The following is a 16,006-nucleotide window of genomic DNA, read 5'->3' as shown; positions in this document are numbered from 1 at the left end:
GGACATTGGGGCTTGGAGCAGCCTGGGACAGTGGGAGGTGTCCCTGCCCATGGCAGGGAATGGAAAATTTTCATCTTTAAGGTCCTTCCACCCAAACCTGTGGCCCAGCTGAAGACAGCACCCAGGTTCTTTGCCCTGCCACAACTCCCACGTGGCTGAGAGCGGGGTGGGGCCGTGCAGAGACCCCAGAGTTCCTCAGAGCCAACCACAGGCCCAAGCACAGCTGCAGGGGGTCCCACCTGTCCCCCCAGACCAGCCCAGCATCAGAGCTCACCCCCTGCACACAGCACAGAGCACTTGGTCCATGGGGTGTAGTGCCAGGAGTAGTGGCTGGAGCCGTCCCTGCCCACCGGAGCGTTGAACTTGTAGCGGATCCCCTGCGGCTCCGTCCGCACCAGCACCTGTGGGAAAGGCACCCCTGGGACATCAGTGCCACTGTGGTGACCACCCAGGTGGCATCCCACAGCCTCCTTAACATCCAGGGCAGCTGGAATCTTCCCCTGTCCCCTTTCCAACCCCTCCCAGAACTGGCAGGGCAGCCACCAGTGGTGACAGTGGTGCTCGATCAGAGAATGAGCTCCCAGGCACTTAAGGGTGGAATCATCCCAAAACCTGATGGATTAGGGAGGGGGAGCTGAGAGTGCCCAGTGGATAAAGCACTGGCCCCCTAAGGCAGGGATTGTGGCTCCTGTCCCACCTGGAGTGGCCCTTTCAAAGGCTGGACGTGGCACTCGGTGCCATGGCCCAGCTGACGAGGCGGTGTCGGGTCATAGGTTGGACTCGATGGTCTCAAAGGGCTTTTCCAACCTAATGAGTTCTGTGATTGATTGTGTGAATTGAGCCCAATTTACCTCTGGTCTCTGTCCCTTCATTCCCCACAGCCACCCCAGGGGCTGAGCAGCCCCAATCCCCACATAGCCACGGCAAGCTCCTGTTAGCCCAGCCAGGAGCACAGGGGGGGGTATGAAGTTACCAACCATGACAAAGAGAGTGATGTTGGTGGGTCCCAAAGCCTCCAGTGACTCGGGCTCTTCGGGGGACCTCCTGTAGTGGAAGGTGGTGCCGGCGATGTCGAAGCGCCGGGGGGGATCGATGGAGAGCTTCCCGTTGATGAAATATTCACCGCTGTCCCCTCGCAGCGCTGCTGGGACAGGGGAGGGAGGTCACACAAAGGCTGGAAGCACCTGGGCCAACTTCAGCCAGGTGCTGCTCGCCTGCCGGGCTCAGAGCGGTGCTGGGACAGAGGGTAAATGGCCCCAGCCTTGGCCAAAGGGAGGGGACAGCTGGGGGCTGGCTCAGGGTCGCACAGAGCAACCAGCAGGGTGGGTGGGACCAAGGTAGCCATGGTGTGCTCTCAGCCTGGCCAGCACCGCGCTGTGGGGACCAGCAGCCAAGGAAAAGGCAAGGAATCTCTTCCCATGGGATTGATCTGACCCAAGCTGAGCTGGGATCAACATTTATGGATGGGACGCCCCCAGGCTGGGCTGGGCTGGGGGACAAGCTGTGGCCACGAAGCCGGGCTCAAACCCAGCTGTGCGAACTGGGTCGGGGCTGCTGGAGCTGCTGGGGCCCGGAGCCGGGCTGTGGTTGCCCGGGAGAGTCGCTAGAGGGGGATCGGACCGCTCGCTCCATCCCATTCCCATTCCCACTCTGTCCCTCCCCTCCCCAACACTCGGGGAGCGGCTCTGGGCACTGCCGCCCTCACCGACCCCTGGAGCAGGGAAGATCCTTGGCGCTGCTGAGGGCAGAGGATGCTCCCTCCCTCCATCTGGGAGGACAGAAGAGATCCCGGAGTGGCAGAGCTCGGTGGCAGCGGCCTCAGAGAGCAGAAATCCGGTGTGGGTGGACACGAGGAGTCCCCACACACTGGGCAGGGAGGGATGGCGGCACCTCCGATCCCAGCAAAGGGAGCTGGGCTGGAGGGATGATGCCAGGAGAATCCTGCAGGCAGCCGGCAGGGAGCCAGGGTGGGCACCCTGCCCTGCCTGGCATTGCTCGGGGGACAGGGAGGAAAAAAGGGGAAAGAAAAATCCTCGTTGTGAAAGCGGGACTGAGCGAGGCTGGAAAACCAAGCCCGAGGAAAATGTGAGCGTTTTTAATCCCCAGGCTGGCAGAAGGGCGATGCCAGGGAGCCACAGGCAGTGCCAGGAGCTGCGGGGTTTGCTCGGGGCTGTGATGCAAACACAGGGCAGAGGCACAGGCAGGGACAGCGGGGGACACGCAGCCCACGCTGGCCTGGGACACCCTGCCCTGCTGCCTTCCCCTGATCCCAAATCCCAGCCTGGGTGGGACGTTCTCCTTGCCGGGCCTTTCCCAGAGCCTGTTAACCCCAGGGAAACGGCCGGGCCCGGCTGGGATTTCAGCCTCCCCAGCTGCCTCTCACCCAGGTAGTTGATGGACAGGTTCAGCTCCCGGATGTCGATGTGGACGGAGCCCTTGGGGATCTGGATCACCTCCTCATAACCTGTGGGACAACCAGGGGCTGCTGAGTGGGAATGTTCAGCCTCCAGTCCCAGAGCTGCCCTGGGCTGCTGGAGGGGAGCATGAGCCAACCCCCTACCCATGGGGAAAGGATGGGAAAAGCATTTGGGGCACCAAAACGGAGTGGATCTGCAGCATGGGCCCTCGTGGTGGGACTGGCTGTACTGGGAATGTGCAGTGGAGCTGGGATTTCCATGGGCATCTCCCAGCCCTGGTTCCCAGCACGAGCTGGAGAGCAGGGAAGGAGCCTGGAGCTCTGTGCCCGAGATTTGGGTGCCAGTGGGGGCTGGGGCACGGCTTGGCTGGTGGGCAGCAGGCGTTTGTTCCCTCCCAGCCCGGCCCTACCCCTTGGGATGTTTCTCCGGGATGTGTCCCTGCCCGCCCCCAGGGGCAGGCGAGGTGGAGGAGGGATTTGAGGGTGACCAGGCCGTTTGTTCCCTACCTCCCTCGGGCAAGGACTGATTGAAGACGCCCTCGATGGTCTCGCAGGAGCTGCCGTCCCCCCCGCACACCCGGCACTTGTCCTCCTTGGAGTCGGAGCCCAGCACTCGGTCACAGCCCACGTGCTGCGGGAGGGAGCAGCAGGAATGAGCCATCCTGGGGGGGCCCTTCCCTCCCCTCACCTGCCCTGGTCCCCTCAGTGCCCCGGACACCTCAGCAGCGTCACCTCTGCCACCCCTCTCCGAGGCTGGGAGGGTGCAGGCAGGAATCCTGGGATCTAGCAGAGCTTGGGATGCCCGTGTGGAGCTGCAGCACCCAAGGGATGCCCTGTCCCTGCCCACGCGTCCTTGTGGCCTCTGTCCCGGGGTGGCACTCGGGTCACCAGCACGGCTGCGGCTCCCTCTGGTGCAATCCCCCTTTGTTCCGCAGCCCCATGGAGACAAAAAGATCCCAGAGATACCGGAAGGGAGACAGACAGACCCACAGGGAGCCCGTCTGTCTGTCTGTCTGTCTGCCTGCTGGGGGGCGTTGGCCGCTCCCACCGCGCTTTCCTGTAATTAAACTTCTACAGCTCCCGCCGGATCCCATTGCAAGGGAAATATCAAAGTGCCTGGGGGTGCAGAGACCCGTCCCTGAGGCAGGGAATGCCTGGAGAGGGGATGGGCACAAGGCCAGGGTGGGAATGTTCCCGCTCCCACTGGGTGTCCAGGCAGAGAAATCCCGGAATTACAGAATGGTTTGGGTGGGAAGGAACCTTAAATCCCATCCCACCCCCTGCCATGGGCAGGGACACCTCCCACTGTCCCAGGCTGCTCCAAGCCCCAATGTCCAGCCTGGCCTTGGACACTGCCAGGGATCCAGGGGCAGCCCCAGCTGCTCTGGGCACCCTGTGCCAGGGCCTGCCCACCCTCCCAGGGAACAATTCCTGCCCAAGATCCCATCCATCCCTGCCCTCTGGCACAGGGAAGCCATTCCCTGTGTCCTGTCCCTCCAGGCCTTGTCCCCAGTCCCTCTGCAGCTCTGCTGGATCCCCTTTAGGCCCTGCAAGGGGCTCTGAGCTCTCCCTGGAGCCTTCTCCTCTCCAGGTGAGCACCCCCAGCTCTCTTAACCCTCCACCCATCCCATGTCTGTGGGAGCAGGTTGAGGACAGCACTCCCCTGCCTGGGGGTCTGTCCTTGTCCCCCCATCCCAGGGGTCTGTCCCTGTCCCATCCCAGGCTATCCCAGCCCCGGAGCACCTTGCACTCGCCGTTGACACAGATGTCATTGGAGTCCGGCCGGCACGGGGTCCCGTCCACCACGGCTGCCGCCCGCTCCGTGTAGAAGTTGAAGCCCTCGGCCAGGCAGTTGAGGGAACAGGCCTTGACACCCCCTGGGAGAGGAGCACAGCTTCAAATGGGGCCACCGAGGAGAGAAAAGATGTGGAAAACCAGGAGGATCCCCCTGGAGGAGGGATGCAGGCCCTTGAGCTGGATGCTGACCCCTGGGGGGACACTGTCCCTTCTGCTCCAAGCCCCAATGTCCAGCCTGGTCTTGGACACTGCCAGGGATCCAGGGGCAGCCACAGCTGCTCTGGGCACCCTGTGCCAGGGCCTACCCAATATCCCAGTTCCTGCCCAAGATCCCATCCAGCCCTGCCCTCTGGCACTGGGAAGCCATTCCCTGTGTCCTGTCCCTCCAGCCCTTGTCCCCAGTCCCTCTGCAGCCTGGGAGATGTGATGGGGAAGGACACAAAGGGATTTGTCCTTATCTGGGTCACTCCTGGCTCTTGACAAGTTGCCAACACCCCTCTACCCACTTTACCAGCAGGGAAACTGAGGCAGCAGCTCCCGAGTTACCTTTCCAAGGTTTTTCCAGCTGCCGGAGCAGAACAACCAAATTGCTGGGCCAGAGAAATCATCCCTGTCTGTCCGAGGCTGGTGGATCCCAAATCCTTCCCAGCAAAGGTGACGACAGCACCACAAGGATGAAGGGGAAGGACCTTCACATTACAGCTGGAATTCCTGTTCCCCAAAAACCTTTGCCAGGGCATCACCCCAGGAACACCCTGGATATCTGGATACAGTGCCTGGAGCAGGATGTGGGTCCAGCAGAGCATTCCCTGGCTCCTGCTGCTGGATTTTATCAAATCCTGGCATGGCCTGTGGCATTTGCTGCCTTTCCTGAGCATCCCAGAATCCCAGCACGGACCTGGCAGAGGCAGTTCCCTCCCGGGGGCACCACCCACGGTCCTGCTCCCTGTGCCAGGGCTGGGAAGCACCTTGGATGGGAGGAATGGGAACGTGCAGAACTGGAAACTCCACCCAGCACATCAAAGGGGCAGAGGGAGGGGAGGGGGCCCAGCTGTGCCTGGGAGCACCTGCGAGCAGCTGGGGAGAAGAGAGAGCAAAGCTGGGAGAGGGAGGAGCAGGAGGAGACTCGAGAGGGGAATTCAGCAGCTTGGAGGCATTTTTGGGAGCAGGATGCCTGGGCAAGCCCCTGGAGAGGCTCTGGAAGCAGCTGCTGAGCAGGGGGAGCTCAGCAGCCACCGAGAGCAGGGGCTGCCCCTGGGGGTCGGGCAGGGAGCTGGGACTCGGCTCCCGTGGTCACACTGCTCCGTGTGGGAGGAATCCTGCTGGCTCTCCTCACTGGTCACTTGGGAAAGGCCTTCCCGTGGGGAATTCCTGCCCTTCAAAGTCCCATGGAAGAGGAACAGGGAGAGGGAGAGCGAAGGAGGAAGGAGGGAGGGGTGACCCTGCATTGGTACTGACTGCCACTGCTCCAGCGAGCTGCCTGGGCCACCTGAGCTCTGGGACAGTCCCCTCACCTTCCCTGGGGACAATTCCCAGGCAGGATTTGCCCTTGGAAGCCAGGTCACCATCCCAGCCACCAGAGGAAAGGAGACTGGAATCACTGCCCAGCATCTGTTGGGAACGGGAGTGTCCTTGGCACCGAGAGGTGCCCTGGGCATCCCCCTGTCCTTGTGCAGGTGGCTCCAGGGACAACTGTGTCCCCATGACAGCAGCACTGAGCACAGTGAGGGCAATCTGGACCCCAGGAAGGTCCTCTGAAACAGCACAACGTGCCTTGGAACTCCTGGAGATGGGAGAAGAGCGACTGCCACAAAATGAGTGGGACCTCTGAGCCTGCCCAGGGAATGTTGCTAAATACAATTATGGAATCCTGGAATATCCTGAGCTGGAAGGGACCCTCAGGGATCATCAGTGCAGCCCCTGGCCCTGCACAGACACCCCAACAAGCCCACCCTGGGCATCCCTGAGAGCGCTGTCCAAACGCTCCTGCAGCTCTGGCAGCCTCGGGGCCGGGACCATTCCCTGGGGAGCCTGGGCAGTGCCCAGCAGCCTCGGGGGGAAGAACCTTTCCCTGAGCTCCATGCCCAGCCCTGACCCAGCTCCAGCCGTTCCCTGGGCTCCTGTCCCTGTCCCAGAGAGGTGAAAGCCCCAGCCAGGCATCACCCCGCAGATTTTGGCCCCCTCCCTTCACTCGGGGTCTGCCGTGGTTCCTTCTTTGCGTGTTTAACAGAGTTATTCAAATCGAGTATTTTCCGTCGGCTGCTGCCTCCGAGGATGTTTTGTTCCTCCTGCCTGCCCTCTCCCATGGAGGAATTAAACCTTATTACCATTTCTGACGAGCACTCTCCTGTTTTCCGCAAGCTCCTGCTCCTCCCATCCCTCTCCCACCCCGAACTCCCGCATCGGCCAAGAGCAAAAACGAAGAACGGAGCGAACAAAGCAAAGTAAACAAACAATTAAAGCCGCATTCCACGCGGTATCTGCGGACTGCTGAGCTCAGCGCTCCTCTCCGGGGCTCTGCGTCCCGACCCCGCGCTCTGGGCTCCGGGATCGCTGGGAACCAAACAGCCCCAAACACAGCCCGACCTCAGGTCAGGCTTCTTCCCTTCCCAAATCCCCGCAGGATTGGCGGCCCCCTCCTCCAGGCTTGCGGGGCACTCCTTGTCTGCAGGGTGGGGGTGCTCCGTGCCCAGGATATTTCCCGAAGAAACGTGGGGTGAAGCCTCTGAGGGACACAAGGCAGCCCCGGACCCACCCACCCACCCTTTTGGGAAGCCCGAGCGGCTGAGCTGAGCAGGGGAAGGGGCTCAGCAGAGACCCAGGGTGGGGATCAGCTCCTAAAACCAAGCTGAGGAGCAGATTCCTGCCAGCTGGAGGGAGGAATGCCCAGGGATGAGGCTGCCAGCGAAGAGGGCTCCTGGGGAGCTGCTGGTGCCAGCAGGGAGGGAGGGACTGACACCTCCACACCCGAGCGCTCCGGGCACTGCTGGAAGAGCCCAGGAGACGAGGAGCAGCCCTCAGTGCCATCCCAGGGTCTGGTGGCACGGGGGAACACAGGGACTGACGGCAGGATGGCAGCGGCCATGGCAGGACAGGACAGGAGGGGGCCGTTCCCCGGGGTCGGGTCTGTGACGTGAAGAAGGGGGAGGTGCAAGGGACGTCCTCACCTCCCCCAGGATGTGCCTCTGACACCCAAAAGCCACCAAGGGTCACAAAACCCCACAGGCACGAGGATGAAGGTCCTCGTGCTGCTGAAGTCACGGAGTCACAGAGGGGGTTGGGATGGAATGGACCTCAAAGATCACCCGGTGCCACTCCTGCCATGGGCAGGGACACCTCCCACTGTCCCAGGCTGCTCCAAGCCCCAATGTCCAGCCTGGCCTTGGGCACTGCCAGGGATCCAGGGGCAGCCTCAGCTGCTCTGGGCACCCTGTGCCAGGGCCTGCCCACCCTCCCAGGGAACAATTCCTTCCCAAGATCCCATCCAGCCCTGCCCTCTGGCAGTGGGAAGCCATTCCCCCTTGTTCTGGCACTCCAGGCCTTGCTAAAATTCTCTGTCGTTCTTTCTAGCCCCCTTTAGGTGCTGAACACAAACCAGGTCTCCCCAATCCTGAGAGAGAGCCCAAACTTGTGCAAAGAAGTTCCTTGACCTTCCCCAGTCCGTGGTTCCTCCCTAGGCCACCCCAGGGGACAATGGTGACACCCTCTGACACTGAATAAATCAAATAAAAGTGCTCCTTGTGACCGTCCCCCCCAGCCAATGCAGGAAGAGGAGATGAAGCTCCCGAATCCCTTCAAAACCTGGCACTGTCAGCACCCTCAGCCTCCCAGGACAGGTTCCACCACTCATTTTATGGCAGAGGAAGCTGAAGCAGAGAGAGAGAGGAAGGGGCTCTTCATGAAAGCAAAAAATCCATATCAGGATCAGATATCAGCCAAAAATCCATATCAGCATCACCTCGAGGGCGATGCTCAGCTGGCCAACCCAGCCCCGGGCCATGCCTGGCGAGGAGAGAGGTCTGAGCCTGCAGGGTTCCCTTCCACCTCGGCATCCATCGGGCTCTTTGGGGGACTTTGCAGCCTCACAATTTCATTACATTTTTATCGATCCATCCCCTGCAGCCTCGGCACAGCTGCTCCAGCTGTGGGAGCCCCGCTGGGGGCTGGGCTTGTTTGCACAGCTGGGAAGGATTTCCCCAGGCCACTTCATTAACTCCACGGAGGAGATGAGCTGTTCCCCCCTCATTATTGAGAGATTTCTGCCCCGGAGCCTCCTCCTGCCCCCTCTCCTCGCCAGACCCTTCTGCAGGACCCACGGCTGACCTCAGGAAGAGGGAAGTGCTGCTCCTTGGAGGATCCATGGGATCCCATCCCTTCTCCTGCTCAGGAAGCTTTCCCTGCCTGCTCTGTCTCCTCCCCATCAGGCACCAGACATTCCCTGCTCTTCTCCATCGTCCTCTGCTCCCTCAGCTGAGGAACCAGCCTGGAGGAAAGCAGCTGGAACAGCTCCAGAGCTGCTGGGATTGGTTCTGGCAGAGCAGTGAAAGGGGGGATGACCTGGGACGGGGGGACAGGCGACTCCTGGCAGGATGGCAGCACATCCCAGGAGCACAGAGAGGGAGACCAGAGCTGCGGAAATCCTCACCACCTATCCCCACACCCCTCAGACCACGAGACCCATCCCTGCGGAGCGTGAGGAGAGCAAATGTGAGCAGCCCCTGCCCCAGACTCACCTCCCCGGTAGGTTTTCCAGCTGTAGTACTTCCCTCGGAAGGGCACGTTGTCGAACTCGGCGCACTGCAGCTCTCGGAAGTCCTGCGAGCCCGGCGGGCAGTCCTGTGGTCACACAGCCAGCGGTTGGTGTGGGGCTGGGGTGGCCAGGAGGGCAGGGGCTGCTCCAGGCACTGCCACCAGCCCCTCGGGGACAGGGACAGCAGTCCTGACAATGGGGCACTGCCACCAGCCCCTCGGGAACAGGGACAGCAGCCCTGACAATGGGGCACTGCCACCAGCCCCTCGGGGACAGGGACAGCAGCCCTGACAATGGGGCACTGCCACCAGCCCCTGAGGACAGGGACAGCAGCCCTGACAATGGGGCACTGCCACCAGCCCCTGAGGACAGGGACAGCAGTTCTGACAATGGGGCACTGCCACCAGCCCCTGAGGACAGGGACAGCAGCCCTGACAATGGGGCACTGCCACCAGCCCCTGAGGACAGGGACAGCAGCCCTCACACTGCTACAGGGCGCCCTGAGTGTCTCTCCTGCAAAGCTGGACACGATTTGAAGACCAAGAGCACAAGGAGGGGCCGCAGGAGCTGTGGCTGAGGTGTGACCCTCGGGAACAATCCCTCAAACCCGAGTGCAAAGCGCAGGGAAGCACCAGGACCCCTCTGTTGTCCTCACCAGCAGCTCGGGGGTGTTACAGCTACAATTCCCCAGCTCCAAAGCATCCGAGCGTCCCTTCCCCACAGTTTTTGGTGTAAATCTTTGGGGTTTAACCCTCAGCTCGGGGAAGCAGAGTCTGACCCAGCCCCTCCTGAGCAGCGCCGAGAGGCAGTGCTGTCCCGGCAGAGCTGGAATCCTCTTGAGCTTCCCCCCTTATCTCCGGGCCCCTCTGGATCCCGCAGGTCCGTGCAGCCCCCCCCCCCGGCCCCCGGAGCCATCTCCCACACCTGCCTGGTCCTGCCCGGAATTCCCATTGTGGGATTGCTGCCGGCACACCCCGCCCTGCCCCTCCCCCGCCGCCTCCTCCTCCTCCGCCTCCTCCCGGGGATCCCACGGTGCACAGAGCACCCTGCACCTGTGTGTGGAGAGGGCTGATCCCATCCGGACAGGGCTGATCCCACTGGGACAGGGCTGATCCCACTGGGACAGGGCTGATCCCCCCCCGGACAGGGCTGATCCCACTGGGACAGGGCTGATCCCACCGGGACAGGGCTCATCCCACACAGACAGGGATCATCCCCCCTGGACAGGGCTGATCCCCCCGGACAGGGCTGATCCCCGCCCCCCGGATAGGGCTGATCCCATCCGGACAGGGCTGATCCCCCCTCTTTATCCCTCCCATCCCTCCCAGTGCCGGGCCCGGCACCACTCACGTCGGTGTTGCAGGAGCGGTAGCGCTTCCTCTCCCCCAGGCAGTACTTCCCTCCGATCGTGGGCCTGCCAAAGCAGAGAGGAGATGCTGGAACAGCTCCAGCCCGTGTTTGGGGCAGGGTTTTGCCCCCAGCAGCTTGGGGTGGTTGCCCCAGGTGGCTTTTCCCAACCCTGCTCTGCCACAAGGACCGATCCTGCCTGGCTGGGCACGGCTGGAGCGCAGCCCCTAAAATCTCCCTGAGTGCACAGAGGGTTTGCACAGCGGGGTTTGGGGTGTGCTGCAGCTCCGACACCAACACAGAGCACAGAGCTGGGCAAGGGCATTCAAAACCTGCCAAACCTTCCAGGAGTCATCACTGAAATGGAAGCGGGCCCGGCTTTGTGCGCAGGGACCCCAGTGCAGCTGTCCCTGATGCTCAGGTGATATCAAAGGACAGGCACAGGGCTGGTGTGGCACTGGGAGAGTGGATTATTATCAGAATTGTAACAGGATGATGTACCTGCTCCATGGAGAACGGCCTGAGGGGGCTTTTCCTTCTCTCTCTGCCTTCCCTCCCCCCACCCTCTCCCAAAAAAGCAGAGATGGAAGAGGCAGGAACTGTTGGATGAGCCAGTTCTCCAGCTGGAACATCTCCTGTCTCCTCAGGGCAGTGCCATCAGGGCCAGCTTCATTCACTCCTCAAGACCCTCAGGCACTTCCAGGGCTCAGAGGAGGGAAGGCACAGCCGGCACAGCTCCTTCCCCCCAGGAGCTGGCTGTGGGGCTGCACAGGCACCTGCATGTGCCTTCCAAGGGTTGGGGACACTGCAGGGCCGTGGTGACAGGGCCACCACCCCCCCCCCCCGTACCTGGGGCTGTCGCAGTGGCGCACGGACGAGGACACGCCGCCGCCGCACGTCCGGCTGCACTCCCCCCACGATGACCACGACCCCCAGGCTCCGTCCACGCCCTCCGGCCGCGTCCCGAAGGGCACACACTCCCTCTTGTAGCACCACTGCGGGGACACAGAGCTCTGAACACGCCGGGCACGGGCGCTCCTTCTCCCAGAGCCTCCACAGGGCACGGAGCCAGCTCAGGGCTGGGATTGGCTTTGATCCTGAGGGATCTGAGCTTGGAGCTGCAGCGGCCTCGGAGCCAAATTCTCCGAGGCAAAGGGCGCTCGCCTCTCCTTCGGGTCATGCTGGCACTGGTTGGGCACACACAGTGGGACCAGTGTCCCCAGTTCCCACCCCAGTCCTGGGGGACAGGCAGCCACGGGCAAGAGGTCCCATCCCACAGGGTGCCCAGAGCAGCTGTGGCTGCCCCTGCATCCCTGGCAGTGTCCAAGGCCAGGCTGGACAGGGTTTGGAGCACCCTGGGCTATGGAAGGTGTCTCTCTGCCCATGGCAGGGGTGGCACTGGATGACTTTTAAGGTCCTTCCACCCCAAACCAGTCTGGGATTCTCCTCTAGAAAGGTCCTGGGTCCCACAGCTCACATCTCATAAAAGCCCTTGGCACACTTCCAGGTGGTCTTGGATTGGAGCTGCTGCTGCTGGGCAGGGCCAGGATCCCAGGGGACACGGACACACCCACAGCCAGCTGCTCCCTCCCAGCACAGAGTGAGTTTTGGGCGTACTGGGAGCTCAGGTTGGGGTTGGCGTGTCCCAAATGTCCTGATCAGCAAAGGGCCCGGGTTAAAATCAAGTTTAAATCGTAACATCAGCATTGTGTCATCGTTCTGTGAGGATCCCTAAAGAATCTGCCTGTCCCCGTCCTACTGGCAGACAGATGCTCATGCAAATCTGCCTATGAAATATTTCCCTCAGCCCTGGCACACGTCCCACACCCCCTGGAGTCCCCAGCCATGCGAGGGGTGGGACGGTGCCAGAGCCGCCGCCGCTGTCCGGGCGCGGTGCCGGACACGGAGCCCCGGGGGCTGGGATAATCCCGGGAAGGAAGAAAGCGCCGTGTGCTCCTTCCAGGGGCTGGGAACCCACCCTGGAGCCGCTGGCACGGCCTCTCCTGGCTCCTCCCGAGCCAGCTCTCCATGGGCAGCTGGGAAAAACGCACGGTGGCTTCCCAGGAATCCCAGCTCATGATCCCTGGGAGCGCCAGCACCTCTCCAAAGGTGGAGGAGATGCTCTGCAGGCACAGCCTGGATATTCCACAATATTCCAACATCTTGGGAATAGCTCCTAGGGGCTGTGACCCCTTCCCTTCCCTTCCCTTCCCTTCCCTTCCCTTCCCTTCCCTTCCCTTCCCTTCCCTTCCCTTCCCTTCCCTTCCCTTCCCTTCCCTTCCCTTCCCTTCCCTTCCCTTCCCTTCCCTTCCCTTCCCTTCCCAAGTGGGGGAAAAGGGATGTTTAAAAGTGGGAAAAGCTGGGAAAAAGACATGGATAGGAGGGAAAAATGCCACTGTGGGTTCTTGGGGTAAGACAGGCGAAGCCATAACAATCACAGGAGATCGATTAATTAAAAAAAGGAGGATCTGGGAGGAGGAAATACCCAGAGGTTTGGGATGTGGGCACAGCAGAGCTTGGCTCAGCCTTCCCCCACACTGGGGGACAGAGCACAGGAATTTTCCATCTCCTTTAATAGTTCATACTTCAAATCCCCTGATCCTTCCCTCTGCTCTCCCCAGGGGAGAGGGAGAAGCCAGAGAAGACCTTGGAGAGCTGCTCCAGCCAAGGTCGAGGGCTCACCCCAGCAGCTCCAGCTGGGGACAATGCAGACACTCAGCATAAAAGTGCATCTCCTTCCAGCTGAGGCCATCAAATCCCTCCCAAAGAACAAATGGATCCAAAAGGATAAGCACAGGAAGGTAACTGGGGGTTCAGAGTGAGCCAGAATCCCCACAGGGAGCAGCTCCCAGAAATCCTGGGGGGCTGTGGCTGCTTTGCCACATCCCTCAAGGCGTTTGAAGAACCCTGGATAAAAAGTGGTCACAAAGTGGGGGGGAAAGGGATATTTAAAAGTGGGAAAAGTTGGGAAAAAGCCATGACTAGGAGGGGAAAAATGCCGTAGTCCCTGTGATGTGCAGCAGGAGGGATGTGCAGCCCCGGGAGCTGCCTGCTCCTCTCTGCCCCGATTCCCAGCAGCACTAAGAGCAGTGCTTGCAGAGAATCCTGGATTTGGCAGAGTCTCCCCCGCACCCCAGCTCCTCCCGCTTCCTAAGGATCTGAAATGTTGCTTGGGAATTACTTTTCTTCGAGTGGAAGGGGGAATGTCCCAGCCCTGATTCGCCGTTGCCCCAGTGTGCAGAGGCTCTTTGTTTGAGCGGTGCATTCGCTCCATGCTGGGGAAAACGGGTGTGGGAGGAGCAGGGAATGAAGCAATCCAGGCAAAATTCATGGTCGGGAAAAATCCTGCCCTCCCCTCCCTGCTGAGGGTGAAACCCCAAGGTTTCATCATAATCAGTTTTTCCCAAGTTCCTCTGAAAGCAGAAATCTGGGAAAACTGGGGAAAAAAATCCCTTTTCTCAGGCCAGTCAGGAGAGCCCAGCAGATCCCAGGGGATCCCAGGAGATCCCAGCAGGCCTGGGGACATGGTGTTCATTTAAGGACATGGCGTTGCTTGAGGTGACCTTGCTGTGCCTCAGGGGTGACACCAAGAATCTCACTGGAGCAGGGATTTCCCATTCCACATTCCCTATTCCCTATTCCCTATTCCCTATTCCCTATTCCCTATTCCCTATTCCCTATTCATATCCCATACCCCATACCCCATATCCCATATCCCACATTCCACATTCCCCATTCCATATCCCGTATCCCATATCCTGTATCCCACATTCCACATTCCCCATTCCATATCCCATATCCCATATCCCATATCCCATATCCCATATCCCATATCCCACATTCCACATTCCCCATTCCATATCCCATATCCCATATCCTGTATCCCACATTCCACATTCCCCATTCCATATCCCGTATCCCATATCCCATATCCCACATCCCATATCCCACATTCCACATCCCATATCCCAGCACTGCCTGAGCTGAGCTCTGAGCTGGACTTTGGGGTGATTTCTGGGCTCCTTGGCACATCCCAGCCCCCATCCCGGGCAGCTCTGGGCTCTGGAAGTCAGGGCTGGACCGGCTGTTGGGTGCTCCTAAATCAACTCCACACCCCCAGTGTGAACAGTAATCCTGTTTTTTGCTGGAAAAGGGATCCAACCCCTCTGTGCCAACTCTTTCCGGTGCCCAGGGCTGCCTTACCCCCTTGTCGATGGTGTTGGTTTGGCAGATGGTGCCCTCGGCCGCGGGGATGCTGTTGGTGATGCAGCGGTTGCTTTTGCTCAGACACCACAGCTCGCTGCAGACCTCCTGGAAAGAGGGAGATGTGGGGAGAGACAGGGCCGGGGAGGGGGGCAGAGACAAAGGAACAAAACCCAGATTAGGATTTGCTGGTGCCAGGGGCAGCGTCACGCCCGGGAGGCACCAGCTGGGTGGGACATGGGGACACTGAGTGTCTTCAGCACGGTGGGGGCAACACGAGGCCAAACCCTGCCAGGTGCTGCTGGCCACGGTCACCCCGAGGCCACTGACAGCTGTCCCCCTTCTCTGGGCCCAGCCTAAGCCCTTCTGGGATTCCCTGGATGTGGAGGGAACTCCGAGAGCCGACTCACAGCCAGCCCATGCCACAGAGGCCACCTCTCCTTGGGCACCTCGGTGGCACCGGAGCTAATCTCCCTGTCCTTGTCCTCACCCCTCTTCCCAGGGCTGAGGGATGTTCCCAGTTGTGCATCTGTGTGGTGGAGGCTGAGCCCATTCCTGGCTCCTGCCGTGAGCATCCCAGCACTGCCTCTGCGGGAATCTGGGACCCCCTGGGAGCACCGACAGCACGGCTGGAGGTGTCTCTGCTCACAGTGTGACCACCTGGCTGCTGGCCACCTCCAGCCAGCCTAAGAATCCCAAAGGGAAGGTTCCTCTGGAAGTTTTAGAGCTGGTTTTGGAATAATCAAAATAATGCCAGATCCTGAGCCAGCCCTTCGGAATTGGGCACCTCTGCTCTCGGGGTCTGCTCGGTGCAGTTGTGTCCCCAGGGTGGCACTGAGGACTCCAGACCTCTTTCCAGGAGGTTTCCGGAGCCACAGATCCCAAGCTTCAGCCCATCCTGACCTCTCTGAGCTCCAGCAAACAAAAATCTTCCCTTGGCTGTCGCAGGACCCACCCAAAAGTGAAATCAGGAAATTCAGGCCCTTTCCAGCTCGTGTGTCACTCAATCCCCCCAGGCTGGACTTCAGCACCTGCAAACTGCAAAGCAGCCCCTAAAGTCTCATTTCCTGCATTTCCTCTGGTCCCCATCCTGCTCCTATTCCTACAGAAACAACCTATGGAAAACTTGCTGCTTTTCAGGAGCAGCTTGGGGTGACTGAGCTTATCCAGGAAATGTCAAACAGGTTCAGTGACAGAAACTGTCCTGAGGTGGGAGAGCAGAGCCTGAGCTGCCACGGCTGCTGCCACTGCCAGTGTCACGGAATCATGGAATTCAGCTTGGAAAAGCCCTCTAAGATCAGCAAGTCCAACCATTATCCCAGCACTGCCAGGCCCACCACTAAGCCCTGTCCCCAAGTGCCACAGCCACACGTTTTTGGACACTTCTAGGGATGGGGTCTCCAGCACTGCCCTGGGCAGTCGATGCCTGAATGCCCTTTCAGTGAAAAAAATTTTCCCAATATCCGACCTAAACCCACCCTGGAGCAACTTGA

At 60.6% G+C, this 16,006-nt stretch overlaps 1 protein-coding gene across 4 annotated transcripts in view; it reads right to left on the bottom strand.

The window, feature by feature from the left end:
• Nucleotides 1-16,006, bottom strand: part of ADAMTS10 (ADAM metallopeptidase with thrombospondin type 1 motif 10) — a 67,429-nt gene that overhangs the window by 5,802 nt on the left and 45,621 nt on the right. For all 4 annotated transcript variants that reach the window (XM_068997062.1, XM_068997063.1, XM_068997060.1 and 1 more), the window contains 9 exons: nt 14,514-14,621; nt 11,160-11,305; nt 10,314-10,377; nt 8,947-9,049; nt 4,160-4,293; nt 2,924-3,047; nt 2,384-2,464; nt 978-1,141; nt 275-401 (listed from right to left, as the gene is read on the bottom strand). In XM_068997062.1, the coding sequence (XP_068853163.1) occupies nt 275-401; nt 978-1,141; nt 2,384-2,464; nt 2,924-3,047; nt 4,160-4,293; nt 8,947-9,049; nt 10,314-10,377; nt 11,160-11,305; nt 14,514-14,621 (1,051 nt within the window). The remainder of the gene's footprint in view (nt 1-274; nt 402-977; nt 1,142-2,383; nt 2,465-2,923; nt 3,048-4,159; nt 4,294-8,946; nt 9,050-10,313; nt 10,378-11,159; nt 11,306-14,513; nt 14,622-16,006) is intronic.

The sequence above is a fragment of the Aphelocoma coerulescens genome, chromosome 28 (assembly GCF_041296385.1).
Source record: "Aphelocoma coerulescens isolate FSJ_1873_10779 chromosome 28, UR_Acoe_1.0, whole genome shotgun sequence".
Lineage (NCBI taxonomy): Eukaryota > Metazoa > Chordata > Aves > Passeriformes > Corvidae > Aphelocoma > Aphelocoma coerulescens.
Note: the sequence above shows the minus strand (reverse complement) of the source record. Positions and strands in the feature narration are given on the sequence as shown.